This window comes from Aotus nancymaae, unplaced genomic scaffold (assembly GCF_030222135.1).
Source record: "Aotus nancymaae isolate 86718 unplaced genomic scaffold, 86718_ANA_hifiasm-v0.15.2.pri h1tg000022l_1, whole genome shotgun sequence".
Lineage (NCBI taxonomy): Eukaryota > Metazoa > Chordata > Mammalia > Primates > Aotidae > Aotus > Aotus nancymaae.
In genome coordinates, this window is record NW_026988435.1 from 3,100,068 (window position 1) to 3,117,838 (window position 17,771).

The 17,771-nt window shown below is 33.9% G+C and overlaps 1 protein-coding gene across 3 annotated transcripts in view; it reads right to left on the bottom strand.

Annotated features, from left to right (window-relative positions):
• EPHA6 (EPH receptor A6) overlaps nucleotides 1-17,771 on the bottom strand; it is a 991,737-nt gene that overhangs the window by 849,891 nt on the left and 124,075 nt on the right. For 2 of the 3 annotated variants that reach the window (XM_012474154.2, XM_012474153.2), the window contains exon 3: nucleotides 3,855-3,974. The exons of the other annotated variant lie outside the window; for it this stretch is intronic. Coding sequence is in view for 1 of the 2 variants with exons in the window: in XM_012474153.2 (XP_012329576.2) it covers nucleotides 3,855-3,902 (48 nt within the window). In the remaining variant the exon portion in view is untranslated. The remainder of the gene's footprint in view (nucleotides 1-3,854; nucleotides 3,975-17,771) is intronic. 3 annotated transcript variants of the gene reach the window in all.

Below are 17,771 nucleotides of genomic sequence, written 5' to 3' on the forward strand. Positions count from 1 at the left end.
CATTTAAATTGTTACCCATTTGTATCCCTATATCATCTGCTTACAATCCTTATTATTTATAGAGATTTAATTTCATGTGGTAATAGATAACTTTACACAGCAATGTTATATACATTTTTTATATAAATCTCATTTTATTTTCAGTAAGCCCTATCATGTCATAATTATTATTAACCTAACTTTACAAATAAAGAAACAGAAGCATTCACTGGTTAGGTAATATGCCCCAAATTACACTGCTTGTAATAAATACTACTACAAAATTTTGAATTCACAGCCCATCTTTCAACAGCTACATTTATACTGTCTTTACACACGCAACACACCTTTTGCTACTAATAGCTATTTCTGTTTTATGTAATAATATTTTTGATAATTTAAGTTAAATTTTGTATTAGAACTAAATTCAAAACATGTGAAAAACTGTACATTTTTTTTTCTCTATCTATCAATCAGTCACTGGGCCAGATTCTCGTCTACCTTGGACCTGTTATACACTTACAGAACTGGAACAGTGTTCTTGGGTTTAATTTAGCAATCAAGGGCAGCAGACAATAGGATCCATCTAACATCAATTTTGTTGAGCATTATGAAAAGGGATATAGAGCATACAACACAACACCATACATGGCGATGGTCAACAGCATAGTGGGACTCCACGGCATAACCTCCCAATGTCCCAGTCACTCAGAACTTAGGAGGCACACAGGCAAAAGACATGGTGCAGGGTGAGTAAAGATAATCTCAGTTCAAGCAATCCATCTTTTCTGGGGCCTCTTAGTCTTTTGTACCTTACTCCAATTCTCTGGTACATCAATATGGATTAAATTTTACTTAGTAAATAACTCTTGACAATTAGGTATAGGTGTTTGGTTTGATAAACAGAACTGTGACCAGATTTTCATTTATTTTAGACCTGCTATATAAGTAGAAATTTCTTGAGTCTTGAGTTTGTGGTGAAAGGAGGCATATCTGAAGATAGAGGAAAGATCACTAATCAAATATAAAGAATTTCCTTTTACTACGAATCTAAACAATAACATGAAATAAGATTTTATGTATTTATTTTTATCAAAGTGTAATTATATTTTAAATCCTTAGAATTTTTTTCATAAAGCTGGCCAATTCAAGAAAATATCTAATATTCTTTCTCCTGATCTTCATGGGAAGAAAAAGTAACATCAATAAGAATTACTAAGACATTTCCTATAGCTTAAACAATCCACTGATTCCTAAGTTTTAAAATAGCCAAAGTTACACCAAAGTTACACATGAACTGTAAAAGAATATAGGTAGAGGACTCATAATCAACTTAATGTGGTAGTTGACAAGCAACGATAGAAATTTTCCTCAATGAAATATAAGACATACAGAAGCAAATAAAGTATATATGAAAACAACTGATCTATAACACAGCCCAAGTTTTAAGAGTCATGCAAAGATAAACTTTGCGAAATAAAAAACAGTTTTTACCTTTATACTTATCTAAAAATAGTTGGGGAAAATATCCAAAATAGGTACAGGATCCCATTTTCAAAAATCTCATGTACACCCACAATGGAATATTATTCAGCACTACAAAGAAATAAGCTATCACATACGGAAAAGACATGGAGGAAACTTAGGCACATAACTAAATTAAAGTTTATCTTAAGAGGCTACATATTGTATAAATAAAACTACACGATGTTATAGAAAATGAAAAAACTGGTACAGAAAAAGATTAGTGGTTGCCAAGGGTTAGGTAGGAATGAAGGATGAACAAGCAGAGCATGGAGAATATTTAGGGCAAGGAAAATATTCTGTATGATACTATAATGCTAGACACATGGTATTTGAAATTTATCTAAATCCATAGAATGTACAACAAAAAGTGTGAATCCTAATGTAAATGAACTGTGGTTGATAATAATGTATCAGTGTAGGGTCATCAATTGTAACAAGATCATGTATTTATTCTTTTTAACTTTTCTGTAGCCTTTATATAAATTTCTCAACTTAAATCTACCAATTGTGTTGGTATCTACAGATATATATTTTTTCATCAATTATAATATAAATCTGTAATTAATGTGCTCCACTAAATGCTTTAAATTTATCATTCTACTTAACCCTCCAAAAATACCTAGAAAGGTAGGTAGTATCAAGTTATTTTACAGATGAGAAAGCTACATATGGAATTGTTAAGTGACCTGACCAAAGTAACACAGGTCTGTTTTTATTTTGTAGGGTTTTGTATACATACAAAATATCTTTCTACTTAAAAAATATAGGTAACACATGCTACAAATTTGAGTAAACTGGTAATCTGTTGTAAGTCGAATGCATGGCTTACACAAACTTCTTTAACCTTGATCATGTATGAGTCAGCTGATGATTGAATTTGCCTGGCTTTGCAATTCAGACAATAGAGAGTGAGTGAAGACTACTTCATTTCAAGGACTCCATCAGCTCTGGAGTTCCACATTGAATAGCAAAGTTCTATACAGGAAAACAGACTATTGGGCATGGAGGTGAGTATGGAATCAGAAAATCCACTTATATTACGATTGTATGAATCTAGGGGAAAGATGGTAGTATCATGAACCAGACTGCTTCCAATAATGGTGGTAAAAGTCAATCAAATTCTGGATATATTTTTAAGGTAAAATCACAGATATCCATTGCTCAATTGAAAATATAGTTGGAGAAAAAGTAAAATTAAGTAGAATCCAAATTTTATCTAGAGTAACTGAAATGCTGAAATTATAAAATAATGAAAACTGTAGAACAGACTGAAGCAGGGAGATAATGTTTTGATACCTGTATACATTGTGTAAAAGTCAAATCAGAGTATTTAGCATATACATTACATCACACATTTATCATTTCTTTGGTGAGAACATTCACAGTCCTCTCTTCTAGCTATTTTGAAATACAGAATACAATAGGTAACAGATGAATGGATAAAGAAAAAATATATATACACACAAGGAATATTATTCAGACATTAAAAAGAATGAAATCCTGTCATTTGCTGCAACGCAGATGAACCTGGAGGAAATGAAGTAAGTGAGGCACAGAAAGACAAATATTGCATGATCTCACACATATGTGGAATCTAAAAGAGCTGATCTTACAGAAGTAGAGAAGAGAATAGTGGTTACCAGAGGCTGGGGATGGATAGTGAGAGAGTCATCAATGGATACAAAGTTACAGTTAGATAGGAGGAATAAATCCTGGTGTGCTATTGCACAGTAAATTGACTATAAAACTTAGGTCTTGAAATTAGTTTTAGTTTAAAAAAATGCCCTTTCAAGGTCATTTTGGAATCCCCTGGATAAAATCTCCAGTGTTCTCCTAAGCTTAGGAAATGAATATATGAATACTTATTACTTTTAAACTTGAACTTAAAACCAAGAGCAATATTATGCACTTCCTTGAGCTTGAAGTACATAAAAAAAAAGAATTATAGAAATTACCCACTGCCAGTTATATAATATACACAAAAGAGCCTGAAATTTTTGACATAAATTTTATAATTTAACTTCATACTCTATCATTATAATGGATTCATAACAGCTTGATATTCTTTTTTTAGGCTTATGTAAAGCAGACATATGACTTTTTTAATTAGCTAATTTTGCATGCTTTAAAACCATTACATTTCAAACATATTTTTGAAAAGGCAAATGTTTTTTATTGATATTTTAAAAAACATTTAAGAAATAAATGTTAAGTTGAAACTGAAATGTGAACTTTTAATGTACTCAACTCTGGGGCCTAAAATGACAAATTCCCATACAAAAATATCTTTGTACTTAAAAAATACATGTTATAAATGAATATGTGGTTTTCCTAGAAACTTTTCCAACCTGGCTCCTATGGAGCTGCAGCATGTACATCCAGAGGAGAAGTAACATCAGGTTCTGGTGAGGTGGTCTCTTCAGTGCCTTCTTGAGTTTTCCCCCCTTTTAGCAGTGTTGAAAATAGGTCTGGAAAAGCATAGGAAAGCTATATCAAATTTTCCTTAGGAGGTTTGTTCCATACTGTTTTAGCAACTCTGCACAGTGAAGGTGCTATATGGTATGACACTAAATATTCATTTTCACTAATGAGTCCTCCCATGTCAAATTAATAATATCCTCAATATTAATATAAATGAATTAACTCAAATCAGGATATATTTGAAAATAATGCATGTGTGAATTAGATCAGAAATATCCTTAGCACTACACATACATACATATAATTGTTAAGGCAAGATGAACTACTATAAATATATATAATTTTAAGGATGGTATTCTTTATATAAAATGAAATATGATGCTTCACAACAATCTGGAATTTTAATACACTATATTTATATATTATATTTTCAAAAATATTTAAATATAATATACTTTTAAAATCTAGATTAAATGAATTATGTAATAGGATGTATTTCCATGTAGAATACCTATAATAGTTTTATATGTCATATAAATATATGTATGTAATAGTTAAAATATGTGTAAATGTTTAATCAAAATTAAAATATCACAAATTATATTTTTAACTTTGAATGGAAAAGATATTATTATATCCTGGAATTATTAATCATTCTTAATTTATTCAAATAATCAGTCATTAATTGGAAGATAAAAACATATTTTTATTTTATTTTTCCACAGTATTGGCTATCTTTCAGGTAGTTAACCTACTGATAATTTAGTTATAGTGTCGTTAGAGTATTGTCTTCAGGTTTAGTGAAAATGAACATGGTAGTAAGTATTCAAAGAAGAGAGGTTGCTAAAACAGTAACCATTAATCTAAATGCTCTTAGTGTTACTGGATCATTTAAATTCGTACAAGGCTTGGGTAGACATTAGAGAACCAATATTTGAATCTTTGTATTATGATTGAAAGTTAATATAAAAAATAAATATCACATCCCCATTTCTTTATAATGTTAGTATATTAAAAACAAGTAATGGAGAAGATAATTTTATAATGTTAGGAGCAAAGGTAATATTTAAAGCTAACATACTTAAAGGATGCTTTTTCTAACTCTGTTTTCATATTTAGGATTGACAGTCTTCCAGGAAAAGGACATTTGAATTGTGATTATTTTATGGTACTTAATTTGTGAATATTTATTTAAATTTCGCTGGACTTTCTAATTATCCCCTCTTAATTTATAATTTTATATAAACCACAAATATTTGAAAATATTGTAAATAATGTAAATAATATAATTTTTACAAATATTCCTGTAGCCACTTACCATATTACTATAACATAGTTATACATAGGGTAAACTTATAACCAATAGGTAGTTTACTTAACAAAACATAAAACCAATAAAAACAATTATTTCTGCTTAGTATATTTTGTCTGATAATTCTAGAAATTTGTATTTGATTATTTTAAAACCATGGTTAATAAAGTATGTTAGAAAAAATAGTTCTGAAAACAAATTATCACTTATAAAAGTGGTAATTTACAACTAAAATAAAAAATATCAAATGTGCTAATACAATTTATTTAATAATAATGGTATAAGGTAAAATAAAAATGGATCACAAAGAATAAACTCTAAAAACAGAAATGAAGATTAAATCTGCAAGGAATAAAAATCTGATAGAAATTGATACTACCTCCCAAGACATTTAAGTTAAAATAAAAATGGTCTACTCAGTCAAAGAGAAGTAGTCTATTTACAAACAGCCTTCTTTGTGGCTTAAATATGTGCACATTTACTCGTCCCTGTGATAAAACCCATTAGAACAGAACAATGTATTTCATATTTTTAAAATGAAACTCTCTTGATATCTTATGTCAGCACGAAAAATATGATATTGTAGGGAAAAGTCTATTATTTAATGACAGAAACTTCTAATGTGAAGGTGTTCACCAACATAATATTGCAGACATTTAACAAAAATAATTTAACACTGAATAATCAGAAAACATGCTCAATTGAAAGCATGGTTAGAGACAGCTGTCTATGATAAAAACCTATGAACATACAGACCTCAGCCCTTGAGTAACTACTAGCAATGATGTATATCTAAAGCTTTATAATCAGTGGATTATTTGGATGTAATAACATTTATGTCTTCGGCTTGTTGAAGAAAATATTTCAAATTGTTATTGATCCTTATAAAGTTCATATAACTGACTTAAGACTCATTTTGCAATTCCTTGAAAAAAATTACTTGCATAAATTCAGCTGTTTCAAGAAAATCAAACTCCCTGAAAAGGGCATGTGTGTGTGAGAGAGTGCATATGTGTGTGTGTGTGTGTGTGTGTGTGTGTGTATGTGTGTAAGACAGGTAGAATGTGTAAAAACCAAACATGCCTTAATTTTCAGACATTTGTAAAAATATCAGTAAATAATATGATTTTGGTTGTAATAAATCTCAAACTTATTTATTCGGTACATTAAATAACTGTATCACCTTAAATCACTTCAGAGCCTTTTTCATCAATTGTTACAAAAACTGAGTCATAAAATGCCAAAGCCATTTCTTCCAAATAATGACAACTATCCTTTGGTCATTTCTTGTTACATAACGGGATAATCATCATGTTCTTTATGGTACCCAAAACACATTCAATACCCATACTCTCTTCTCTTATTCCTCAATTCACAACTATTTGTGTCACATATAAAACTTTGCTATTTCACTTGAAAATTTATAGTAATAAACTTACTCTGTGTCCTTAAAATTTGAAACTAAATTATTCTAAGAAATTCTAATATTCTAAACTGTCTTGTACTTTCATGGTGATTTGCAATTTAATCATGAATCTTTCTTACCTTCTCATTTCTTATATGGTGTTAATGAAACTACAATTATAAGAGAAATCTGTTATAACTAATTTCACTTGTAGAACTTTGGAAATCAAAGTAGAGTTAGGAAAATTCTAAGAAAAGTTATAATTTGTTGTTCAGACATTTGCCTGTGTCCAAGTCTGCATTCTAAAAATCATGAAAATATTTAAACTAAAGTTTTTATAAACATATTTAGCTAAAAAATAATTAGATAAATAACAAAGGCCTGCAATTTTAGAAACTTGGAAATACAACAATATATTATAAGTAAAAGGAATATAACCACAACCTCATTTTTAAAAGCGTATTTTAATCATCTACTTTCTTTTTCTTCTTTCCCTCCCATTTCACCCCTTCTTCATCCTTTGTCCCTCTCTAGACACTTCCCTATTTCAGTATGTTCTTAGCAGTTATATCTTGCTTAGGAAATGCCAGAGGCTAATCTCAAAACAAACCAGGAATGGAGCCTTGATTGAGGAAACCTCCTTCTTAAGGGGAGTTGCAAAAAATTAGTCTACCACCATGGGGCTGAAGTCAAAATAACGCCATACTTATATCCAGATGGATGACTACCCAAGATAAGCCTTTGGAACAAAGACACACAGACTCTGCATCCTATACCACTCCTGTATGTCTCCTATACCAAGTTTCCCTTTAAAACACCTATAGTAAATCAAAATGTTTTTTCAGATCATACACAGAGAAACATATAACTAAATAAATAATTTTGCATGTTTCTACTATGACATTAATATTTTTCAAATACATGTATGTTTAAAATATTTGTAAAACTTTAAAATATCCAAAAAATACACACCACTTTTTACAATCATGCATTTTAGAGATGGTGGTGAACTAATTTGCGATTACAGTCCACCATCTGCTCAGTTTGCTAACTCTCTGGTTTTCCAAATAAACCTGCTTTCCTTCCCACTAACCCTTGTGTTTCCTGTCTGGCTTTCAGGCAGTGAGCAACTGAACCTGGGTTTGATTACAGCAGCAAACATACTAAGCAATTTAATGCCTTCTAGATCCTTTAGATAAATTTTACTGAATATTCATAATTATTTTTCATTATTTCTAATGTGTATGGTTTAAGTAATGTGAATATATGTTAAATAATAGAAAACCAGTTCTCTCTTTTTAAAGGATGTTGGTAAAGTAAATGTAAAAGGTAGGCTGAATAATTGAAGTACATTCTATGTTTTTAAAATATTTATTTTGAAAATTTTCTCCCCAAAGAGTAAAGGATAAACAAAGGATATAAAGTTGAATGAATTACATGATGGGGCAAAGATGGCGAATTAGAAGCAGCTGCAATCCACAGCACTCACACAGAGAAATGAAAGGGGTGAATGAATATAGCACCTTCAACTGTAATATCCAGGTTCTCACATTGGGACTGATCAGGCAAATAACTCAATCCACAGAGAATGAAGGAAAGAAGGGTAGGGCAATGACCCACCCTGGAACAACACAGAGCCAAGGAACCCCCACCCCCAACCAAGGGAGGCAGTGAATGCTTGTATGACCCTCCTGGGGAAACCAATCTCCTCCCATGGATCTTTGCAACCCATAGATCAGGAGATCCCCTCATGACCCCAGGCCACCTGGGCCTAGGGTCCAACACAGAGAACTGTGTGGAGTCCCAGCAGAGCGGCTGCTCAGGCACACACACAAAACCAGGAGCTTCACATACTCTGGCTCCAGGATCCCTAACAACGGTGTGTGCAACTCTGATAAGGCAGGTCCATGCACACCCCTAAGAAGGGGGCTGAATCCAGGGAGCCCAGCGGCGGTGTTCTGAGGGTCCGCTTCCATGGCACCTCACAAGATAAGACCATCCAGCTAATTGCGACAGGGTGGAGCCTGTCTGAGAGGGGAAGAAGCTCCCCAGGGGAAAAGGCAGCTACCATCTCTGCAGTTCGGTTGACTCAGCTATTCCAGCCTGCTGTCTTTGGAGAGTGCAAACAGTCTGGATGAAAACAGTCCCCTTAGTGCAGCACAGCTGCTTTGCCTCATCATGGCCAGACTGCTTCTTTAAGTGGGACCCTGATCCATTCCTCCTCACTAAGTGGGAGCTCCCAGCCAGGCTTCAGCCAGCCCATCCAGTTTTCTGTAGACAGAGCTCTGATCTCTACCTAAAATGGAGCACCTGGAGTGAGGTGTGGCCACCATCTTGTGATTAGGTGGACTCAGCCATTTCAGCCAGCTGGATTTTGAGAGTCCAAACAGTCCAGACAAGAAAGGGTTCCCCAGTGAAGCACAGCTGGTTTGCCAGATCGCAGCTGACTGTTTCTTAAAGCAGGACCCTGATCCATTCCTCCTCACTGGGTGGGACCTCCCAGCCAGGGCTTCAGCTGGGACTCAGCCAGGTTTCTATGGACAGAACTCCAATTTCCATCTAAGACAAAGCAGCTGGGAGGTGACGCAGGCCACCATCTTGGTTGTTCCAGCTTCTCAGTCATTCCAGCCTTTGGGCCCTGGAGAGTCCATAACAATCAGGGCTGATAGGAACTCAAAAACAGCACACTTGCTCTACCAAAAAGCAGACAGAAGTTTGTTTTTTTTTTTTTTTTTTTTTTTTTTTTTGCTTTTTGAGACAGTCTCACTCTGTCACCCAGGCTGAGTGCAGTGGCTTAATCTCGGCTCACTGCAACCTCCACCTTGTAGGTTCAAGCGATTCTCCTGTCTCAATCCCTCAAGTAGCTGAGATTACAGGTGTTTGCCATGACACCCAGCTAATTTTTGTATTTTTACTAGAGATGAGGTTTCACCATGTTGGCCAGGTTGGTCTAAAACTCCTGACCTCAGGTGATCTGCCCAACTCACCCTCCCAAAGTGCTGGATTACAGGTGTGAGCTACCATGCCTGGCCAGACAGCTTCTTTTAAGCAGGTTACTGATCCTCTTCCTCTTGAATGGGTGAGACCTCCCAACAGGGGTCTCCAGTCACCTCCTAAAGGAATGTTCAAGCTGGAAACAAATCAATACTCCCCCAGGATGGAGCTTCCAGAGGGAGGAGGCTGCCATGTTTGCTGTTTCACAGCCTTCAATGATGATACCTGCAGGTACTGGAAAATCTAAGGTAACTTGGGTATAGAGTGGACCCTCAGCAAACTGCAGCAGACCTACGGAAGAGTGGTCTATTAAAAGAAAAACAAGCAGAAAACAACATCAATACAAAAGACCCCATAAAAACCCCATTCAAGGTCAGCAATCCTGAAGACTGAAGGTAGAAAAACCCAAAAAGATGAGAAAAAATCAACACAAAAATGCTGAAAACTCAGAAATACAGAATGCCCCTTCTCCAAATGACTGCAACACTCTACAGTAAGGGCTCAGAACTGAGCTGAGGCGTAGATGGCTGAAATGATATATATAGGCTTCAAAAGGTAGGTAATAACAAACTTTGCTGATCTAAAGGAACATATTGTAACCCAGTGCAAAGTAGCTAAGAATTATGATAAAACAATACAGGAGCTGACAGCCAGAACAGCCAGTTTAGAGAGAATAATAATTAGCCTGTTGGACCTGTAAAACACACTACAAGAATTTCACAACACAATCACAAGTATTAAAAGTAGAGTAGGCTAAGCTGGGGAAAGAATCTCAGCCTAAGAATATCTTTCTAAAATAAGAAAAGCAGCCAAGAACAGAAAAAAAAGAATGAATAAACAAAACCTCTGAGACATATGGGATTGTGTAAAGAGACTGAACCTATGACTGCTTGGGGTACCAAAAGAGAAGGAGAATGGAACCAACTTGGAAAACACTTCAGAATATCATCCAGGAAAACTTCCCCAACCTAACAAGAGGGGCCAACATTCAAATTCAGGAAATGAAAATAACCCCAGTAAAATACTCCACAAGAAGATCAATCTCAAGACATATAATCATCAGAGGTTAAAATGAAAGAAAAAATGTTAAGGGCAGCCAGAAAGAAAGGCCAGGTCACCTAGAAAGGGAAGCCCAACAGACTAACAGCAGACCTCTCAGCAGAAACCCTACAAGCCAGAAGAGAGTGGGGGCCAATATTTAAAAAAGAAAATTGCCAACCCAGAATTTCATATCTGTCCAAACTAAGCTTCATAAGTGAAGGAAAAATACAATCCTTTTCAGATAAGCAAATGCTGAGGGAATTCATCATAACGAGACCTGCCTTGCAAGAGCTCCTGAAGTAAGCACTAAATATGGAAGGAAAACCCATTAGCAGCTACTATAAAAACACACTGCAGGACACAAAGCAGCAACAGTATGAAGCAATCACATACACAAGTCTGCAAAATAACTAGCTAGCATCATGATGGCAGTATCAAATCCACATATAAAATATTGACCTTAAAAGAAAATGGGCTAAATGCTCCAATTAAAAGATATAGAATGGCTGCAGGACTTAGTAGCCTAAATCCTAACCACTTCAGCTCCAGCCATGGCAAAAAGAGGCCAAGGTACAGCTTGGGCTTTTAAGTAAAAAGCCAAGACCCACTGGTATGTCATCTTCAAGTTGGATAAAACACCAAGACCGACATATGTTGTCTTCAAGAGATTATCTCACATGCAAAAGTACACAAAGACTCAAAATATTGAGATTGAAGATAATTAACCAAATGGAAAACAGAAAAAAACAGGAGTTGTAGTCCTAAATCTTGGTAAAACAGACTTTAAACTAACAAAGATCAAAAAAGACAAAGAAGAGCATTACATAATGGTAAAGGGTTCAATCCAACAAGAAGTACTATCCTAAATATATATGCACCCAATGCAGGAGCATCCAGATTCACAAAGCAAGTTCTTAGAGACCTTCAAAGAAACTTAGACTCCCACACTATAATAGTAGGAAACTTTAACACCCCACTGACAATATTAAACAACTCATCAACACAGAAAATTAAAATTCAGGACCTGAACTCAGCTCTGAGTCAAGTGGACTTCGTAAGTGTCTACAGAACTCTCCATCCAAAAATAACAGAATATACATTCTTTTCATCACTACATAGCACTTATTCTAAAATTGATACACAATCAGTAGTAAAACACTCCAAAGCAAATGCAAAAGAACTGAAATCCTAACAAACTGTCTCTCAGACCACAGTGTAATCAGGTCAGAACTAAATATTAAGAAACTCACTCAAAACCACACAACTATATGAAAATTGAACAACCTGCTCCTGAATGACTCTTAGGTAATTAATGAAATTAAGGCAAAAATCAAGTTCTTTGAAACCAATGATAACAAAGAGCTAATATATCAGAATCTCTGGGATGCAGCTAAAGCACTGTTAAGAGGTAAATTTATAGCAATAAATGGTCATATCAAAAAGCTAGAAAGATCTTAAGCTAACAACCTAACATCACAACTAAAAGGACTAGAGAACTGATATACTCTGGCTCTGTGTCCCCATGCAAATCTCATCTGAATTATAATCTACATAATCTCCACATGTCCATGGAAGGACCCTGGGGGAGGTGACTGGGTCATGGGGGTGATTTCCCCAGTGCTGTTCTCCTGATAGTGACTGAGTTCTCATGGGGTCTGATAGTTCTGTGTTTGATGTTCCTTCTACACATATTCGCTCTCTTGCCTGCTGCCATGTAAGATGTATCTGTTTCCCCTTCTGCCATGATTGAAAATTTTCTGAGGTCTGTCCAGCCCTGTAAAACTGTGAGTCAATTAAACTTCCTTTGTTTATAAATTACCAAGTCTCAGGTAGCATCTTTATAGCAGTATGAAAATGGACAAATACAGGAAATTGGTGCCAGGAGTGGGACATTGATATAAAGATAACCTGAAAATGTGGAAGTGACTTTGGAACAGGGTAACAGGGAGATGAGGGAAAGTTTGGAACTTCCTAGAGATGTATTGAATGGTTTTCACCAAAATCTGATAATTATTTGGATAATGAAGTCCAGGCTGAGGTGGTCAGATCGAGATGAGAAAATAATTGGGAACTGGAACAAAGGTCACTCTTACTATCCTTTAGCAAAGAGACTAGCAGTATTTTGCCTCCACCCTAGAGATCTGTGGAACTTTGAACTGGAGAGAGATTATCTGAAACTGGAACTTATGTTTAAAAGAAAAGAATAAAAAAGGTTAGAAAATTTGCAGCCTGACAATGTGGTAGAAAAACAAAACCCATTTTCCACAGAAATTTTCATAAGTAAAATACTTCTTGAGAAGAGGTAACTTTTTTGCAATCTGTCTATGTGACAAAGGTCTAACATTCAGCTTCTACAAGATACTTAAAAAATTAAAGAAAGAAAAACATTAAAAAATGGCAAAGGCCATGAACAGACACTTCTCAAAAGAAGACATGCATGCTGCCAACAATTATATGGAAAAAACTTTTCAACATCACTGATCATTAGAGAAACGCAAATCAAAACTACAATGATACACCATTCATGCCAATCAGAATGCCAATTATTTAAAAAGTCAAAAAATATCAGATGCTGGTGGCTAGGCTGTAGTGAAAAAGAAATGTTTTTTTCACTGTTGGTGGAGGTGTAAATTAGTTCAACCAATGTGGAATACAGTGTGGCAATTCCTCAAAGATCTAGAGGCAGAAATACCATTTGATCTAGCAATCCCATAAATGGGTATATACTCAAAGGAATATAAGTCATTCTATTATAAAGATACATGTATGTGTTTGTTCATTGCAGCACTATTCACAATAGCAAAGACATGGAATCAAACTAAGTGCTCATCAATGATAGACTAGATAATTAATATGTGGTACATATTCACCACAGAATACTATGCGGCCATAGAAATGAATGAGATCATGTCCTTTGCAGGACATGAATGGAACTGGAAGCCATTATCCTCAGCAAACCAACACACAAACAGAAAACCAAATACTGCATGTTCTCACTTAAAAGTCAGAGATAAATGATGGGAACACATGGACACATGTGGAGAAACACCACATACTGGGGCCTGTGAAGTGGGACTTGGGGAGAGAGAGAGCATCCAGAAGAATAGCTAATGGATGCTGGGCTTAATATATAGGTGATGGGATAATCTGTGCAGCAAACCACCATGGCACATGTTTACCTATGTAACAAACCTGCACATCCTGCACATACACCCCTGAACTTAAAAGTTGGAAAAAAAAGTTGAATGAATTGTATTGCTTTAATAATCACAAATATTATACATTTTTATCATTTGTTAGATTTTAGATATCATAACATTTTAATCTAAATACTTTAGTCAGACTCTTTGAAAAATACAGTTTCTTATATAATCATAATATATTTTCACATGTGATAAAAGTGATGTGGATTCTTTAACGTTATCTGAAAAACATATTTTCAAATTTACCTATCCAATCAAGGTCTACATCTTGCATTTGGTTGTTTCTTCCTTTCTAATCTGAACAGTTCTTTTCCTCAAACATTTCACTTGGTGATTTTACCATTCTTTGACAATCTGCTGAATTAATTATTCTGTTAGGTTTTGAAAAATGGTGGTTTCTAATTCTATCATTACTATTTTATTTAGCAGGAGGCATTTTCTGTAATGAATACTGTCTCTCATCAACTGTAACCATCTAGTTAACCAGAAATAGACTTTCTACTAGAAAATGAACATAGATGTTTTTAATTCTTTCCTTAATTACAAATTTTCAGGGTAAAGATTTGGTATAATAGCTAATATTTTTCTTAAAAAGGCTTTTTGTTTTGGCATTATCTTTTTCTTTCTCTCTCTAGATATTATGGTAAACTTGTGGATTTTAATATAATTAATGTGTTTCAATCAACATCAGTTGATTTACATTATTCTTCTAGATATTAAAATTGTCACATCAGCCCCATCAAGCTGGTTTCTATGTTATCACAAATACATCCATAAAAGTTATCAAAAGTTCAATCTTTTAGGTTGGGTGCAGTGGCTCATGCTTGTCACAGCATTTTGGGAGGTCGAGGTGGGCTGATCACCTGAGGTTAAGAGTTTGAGACCAGCCTGGCCAACATGGTGAAACCCCATCTCTATTAAAAATACAAAAATTGGCCGGGCGCGGTGGCTCAAGCCTGTAATCCCAGCATTTTGGGAGGCCGAGGCGGGTGGATCACGAGGTCGAGAGATCGAGACCATCCTGATCAACATTGTGAAACCCCGTCTCTATTAACACAAAAAAATTAGCTGGGCATGGTGGCGCGTGCCTGTAATCCCAGCTACTCAGGAAGCTGAGGCAGGAGAATTGCCTGAACCCAGGAGGCGGAGGTTGCGGTGAGCCGAGATCGCGCCATTGGACTCCAGCCTGGGTAACAAGAGCGAGACTCCATCTCAAAAAAAAAAAAAAAAAAAAAAAAAAAATACAAAAATTGGCCAGGCATGGTGGCACATGCCTGTAGTCCCAGCTAGTTGGGAGGCTGAGGTGGGAAAACTGCTTGAACCCAGAAGCAGAGGTTGCAATGAGTTGGAATCACATGACTGCACTCCAGCCTGGATGAGAGTCAGATTCTGTCATTAAAAAAAAAAAGGTATTTATTTAAAAAAAAATTCAAAACTATCTCTGAAAATTAATTTATGTTATATTCTTCAGTCATTTATGCTGAAGGGAACTTTATGAAGGCACTGAGAGATTGTGCCAATTCATAATCATGACTATTTTAACAATATACTTTAGAAGAAAAGCAATAATCATTAAAATGCATGATTTAAATGCTTATGTTTAAGTTTTCTGGATACCCTTTAAGTTTTAAAAAATGTTTTATCAAACATATATATTTGAAAAGTATTAATATCATGAATAAAACTGTCAAATGATTTGTGTAGCTAATTAATACGCTCCATGTATGATCTGAAAAAGAAAAATAAGCATTTACTGATTTTCATTTAGTGACTTTCAGAAAGTAATACTCTACTGCCAATAATGAATGAAAATTAAAATCACATATACCACTACTGCAATTACCATAATTGAGTTTTTGCTATATATATTTTTCTAAATAGTTTTTGAGATATAGTTATATGTATAGTCCTCAGTTATACAGTATAACAATCAGTCTAAACAAAGACAGTATTTTTAGATATCTGCAAGAGAATTAACTGGTTTCTTACACAGGTAATTAACGGTCTTAAAGAATTCTGGGCAAAGATAACCTGTAGTATCCTTTGATAATCTATACAATGTTGGATTAAATACAATTTTCTTCTTCTTGAAGGCTACATAAACTAGTGTTTCAAATTCTATTCAAAACTAGAACAAATTATTTCGATTCTATGATGTCTATGAATTCCAATTATTTAAATCTTCATTGCAGAGAACATGAAATTTTATTCAAGTTCAAGCCCATTTAATGCAGTTATTTAAATGAGAGGATTCCCCGAAACACACAAATATACAGATTTACATATACACATCCTAAAGTGTATATATATATTAAAATATGAGTTATAGGTTTACATACATACACACACACACACACACAATCCTTACAGGTTTCTGTAATACAGATAATTAAATGACAAAAGAAAGACTTACATATCAATAAAAGGATCTAAATACAAATATGTTTACTGGTTGGTTTTTGTAAACAGAACTTAATTGACCAAGATAATTTTGACATCACCTTTTAAGAACCCCTGAAAAGCAGGTCTTTGGCACTAAACATTCAGTAAATACATTGTGCACTGAATAAACGAATGCGGGTTTTCATTTTGCTCAATATTTTTTGCTACTTTCCCTACACTGTATTATAATAAAAGGGCATTTTTTAAATAAGCAGATGAATGTTATGCCCTTAAATCTGCTGCACCTTTTCTTTTCCCATAATTAGTCTCACTTTCTATCAATTGATTTCATCTTACTTTAAGTTTAAATTCCAAAATCTTTGGTTTTAGGAAGAGATGTCACTAAAAAAGAAAATTCATAGAAGTACAAAACAGCTTCACTAAAGGTTATTAATGTTTTCCTTTAACAACCATTTACGATTAAAAGCAAAATATAAAATTGACTTCTCTTGCCCTTTTTCTTATTTCACTAACTTGACTTGTAATGCAAGTATTTTGAGTAGTCCTTAAGAAGTAAGTCTCTGCCTACTTCAAAGTCATTTATTTTCCTGTTGTTTGTTCTAGAAGCACATGGTAATGGTTTTATTCTAATATTTAGAATTGTTTTTAATTCATTAGTTGAATAAAATAACCGGGTATAGCAAAGGAGGACTTCAAACTTTTGAGATATGCTCTAAAAAATGTACTATGATTTTTATGCACTCCTTTTCTCCTCCTGTAAAGTTAAATAATTCTTGGACCTAACAGAATGAAAAATAAAGAAAAAAATCCAATTGTACTTAATAGCACAAAAAGCTTGCAGCAAAGTGATTTGTCAAATAAAGAAATATTAAGAAAAGTATTATTAGAGATGGACACATATTTCTACTTTGGCTAAAGGCATAGATTTCTATAGCTAAACTTTAAATAGTATCCAATATCTAAAAGTTATTACACTCAATTATAACCTCTGCCTCAGTAGACTGAAAAAAGATGGTTTCTCTTATTGAAATAGATATAAATATAAAAAATATTCCCTATAGCTAAATTAAATGAAGTAACTAAATGAGTCATTTTTAAGCAAGAGACAACATTCCTTTGTAGGTAATATCAATGTACTTTTATGAATTTCTATGGAATCTATTATCCTGTCACAAACTTTACTTGATTTCTTTCTAAAACTTCTTTTATTTTACATTTTATGCACACGTGTACATTTAATCCATGTTCTCAAACTTAAATCTATGTCCTTTTGTCATTCTTGAAAAGTTTTTCTAATTTTGAAGTTCATGATACTTCATATTTTCCTGGTTTTCACTGTAGTATACTAACAGATGATCTATTTACTACTGCTGATATTAACATTAAAAGTACAACATATCAAGCAACATAGCAAAGAGACTTTTTTCCATTACACATTTATTAAAAGTGGCTATGTTCCATGGTTGCCCACATTTTATTTATGAAT